This window comes from Austrofundulus limnaeus, unplaced genomic scaffold (genome assembly GCF_001266775.1).
Source record: "Austrofundulus limnaeus strain Quisiro unplaced genomic scaffold, Austrofundulus_limnaeus-1.0 Scaffold2369, whole genome shotgun sequence".
NCBI lineage: Eukaryota > Metazoa > Chordata > Actinopteri > Cyprinodontiformes > Rivulidae > Austrofundulus > Austrofundulus limnaeus.
Genome location: NW_013954771.1, coordinates 17,434 through 20,408, shown reverse-complemented (window position 1 = coordinate 20,408; position 2,975 = coordinate 17,434). Strand labels below are relative to the sequence as shown.

Sequence of the window (2,975 nt, the reverse complement as noted above, 5' to 3'; positions counted from 1 at the left end):
TATCTTCTCTGTCGTTGACAAACAGGTTATTTTGCTGTTGCTTTATGACACTTGTTTTTTTTGCCAAGGGAAGCATTATTACAAGAAAGAAATAATCAACCAAACACACATTTCTTTACTTTTTGTGCTATTTGTTATGTATAAATATAAAATACATTACCTAGCTGATGAATAGGGTGGCAAAAGGGGTGTGAAGATATGTTTCAGTGGCAGCTGTCCCTTACTGCATCTGTTTTAAATTAAATTAAATTAAATTAAATTAAATTAAAAAACACACAGGAAGTGATGACTTTTGCTGTTTAAAAGCTTTGAGTTCTGGTTTGTTTTGCTGTAAGTGGGACAATGACTCACTAAACAAACAATAAACAATGAAAAAGACTTAAAATAAACTGCAGGAACTATAATTTATGGGAGCAATAAGCCATAAATTAGGTAATAAAAAAGGTTGTTTTCCTACTGTCTCACAATACTTTCAAAGAGTCGCCCTCTAGCGGCCATYAGGCAGAATGCAAGTGAAAGTCTGGAAAAACCGACAAAAAAWATATCTGTGTTGTATTTAACTCTAAATGAAGACCCTTTTGGAATAAAGACGGACAGCAGGACTTTAGTTTCAGACAGTTTTTTATTTAGTGCAAAGAGTTTAATAGAAGGAGTCGTTGATGCGCCTCATGCTCATGAACCTKGWGCCKCYGAAKCCCATKYYCSTGAAGYTYCTGTRCTCYCCGGGCCWCAKRTACATCATCYTGCCCCTGTAGTGGGGCTGCTCGTACATCAGCCAGTGGCCRTCCATCACGTTGCAGGACATGCAGTTGGACATGCGGTAACGGTCCATGATGTTGTCACAGTCGTCCATCAGCTCGTACATCTGGCCTCCGAAGTTCTCCCTCTCGTAGATCCTCATCCTGTAGGATCCCCTGTGCTGTGTGGGGGGAACGACCAGAAGATTAAACCGTGAGCCCCCCAACAGAGGGTGTAGAGAGGAGCTCAAAGGGCGGGTAGGGTAGGGTACTCACCATGGGGATCATGCGGCAGGACCTGATGGTGTCGCTCATGCCCATCATGCTCATGTAGTCGGCGTACTCGCCCCTCCTCAGGAAGTACTGGTTGCCCATGTAGTTGGTGCGGTCGTAGACCATGAAGCAGCCCCTCTCCACCCTGCAGGAGTGGCACCTGCTCAGGTAGGAGGACATGTTGGGGCAGTCGCTCATGCACTCGTAGGAGCGACCCTGGAAGTTCCTGTCCTCGTAGAAGATGATCTAAACAAGAAAGAACATTTGTTTCACCGACTGTGCATTTTTAAATTTTCCTCAAACACCTTTAGCAAAATTAAAAAACAGCAAGAGTTTAAAGACAAAAATTGTTATTTTCTATTGTGAAAACTTACTCTGCTCATCGTGTTCATTCCAGTGGAAGTCATGTTGATGGTCAGTGGGCTGCTGCTGCTGCTGCTGTTGAAGCTGCTGATGTTCTTGCTCTTGCACCAAACTGTGCCCTACCTGGTTTAACCCTTGCCTTTTATACCCGAGCCCCAGGACCGGGCCCTTTGTCCCAAACCCCGCCGAGTCAGCAGCAAACAGAAAAACACAGAATATGGAAGGATTGTCTACATTTCCAGGGGCCAGTGAGCTCAGAAACCCTTTCAGCGGCGGCTTCTCACACAGCATCGGGGTCACAGAGGGGATGAAAGGGTTAACAATCAGAGGTCACACTTTGACATTGTTCATTCAGTTCCACACACAGATTTGTCAGCAACAACCTTTTTCTCCCGTTTCTGTGACGCAATGTTTTGTGTGTAAAATCACACACAAAGCTTTTGTGCTTTCATGAAAAGGCAAGTTAAACAACGTTGTAAAGAACATAAAATAATACTCAAAAATAAACATGGTAAAGAATAAAACAGGTAGAAACTTGGATGTGCTGTAAACTAAACAGTTGAGTTGTGTTTTGACATTAAATTTATACAAAACAAAATTAAAATGGATGCATAATTGAGCAAAGGTGGACTGGATTAAGGAAAAATCCATGTTAGTGTCAATAAATTGAAATTTGCTTCTTATATTTTAGATTGAATATTAAAAAGGATGAATAAAAAATGTGAAATATGACTGTAAATATAAAATATACGTAAAATTTCGATAATTTATGTGGAGTTTCAATTTATAGATGGAGTCAAAACATCATATTAAGCTAATAAAGCAAAAGAAAATCTTTATTTGGATATAAAATGTTCTACATGTAATCACATGTTTCAGTAGGTTTGTAACAAGGTTACAGGATGTCTCAAATACTATTCAGAATATAGGATTCCACAGTAAAAACACTATTAATAATGTGGTTTTTACTTGCAGTAATTAGTACTTAATTAAATAATTAATTAATTATTACGGCATTATTATTACTATATTATTATTTACTGCATTATTCTCCCCCATCTGTCACTTAATTTTTGGACCACAATGGAAATAAGTGTTTCTCACTTTCTTGTGTTATCAAGTACTAATAATGACTGTACTCGATGTGTATGTACATGCAATATTACTGCTAAATAAAATCAATCAAGCAATACTGCATAGCAAAAATTATTCAAATTAAAAGAACAAAGTACAACGTTTTGTTTCTGTAAAATCTTAATTTAAATATTTTAATGCATTTAATTACCGTTTTAAAGAAAAACCTGACAATCGTCACATAAACTGTACACATACAATAGAGCAGTGGTTCCCAAACTTTTTATCTTGTGACCCAAAAAATATTCATGGCAAAAACTTGTGACCCCAAATATTACTGATCAGAGTACATAAACTTTGTTAATAACCCTAAAAACAAAGGCTACACAAATATAAATACTTATTTATACTTATTTTGTGTTTTTGTAATAATTATAGGGAAAACATTATATCACTAATTATTTTATTACCCTTTAAATTGATTTCTGAAGTGCAATGGTTCCCAAACTTTTCAGCTTTTGACCCACA

The 2,975-nt window shown here is 37.6% G+C and overlaps 1 protein-coding gene across 1 annotated transcript; it reads right to left on the bottom strand.

Annotated features, from left to right (window-relative positions):
- Window positions 1-744: 744 nt before the first annotated feature.
- Window positions 745-1,499, bottom strand: LOC106510880 (gamma-crystallin M3; the record flags this gene model as incomplete). The annotated part of the gene is given in 3 exon segments (XM_013999612.1): window positions 745-919; window positions 1,014-1,256; window positions 1,385-1,499. Coding segments are annotated over 3 exon segments (451 nt in total), but the record flags the coding sequence as incomplete, so codon positions are not given.
- Window positions 1,500-2,975: the final 1,476 nt, after the last annotated feature.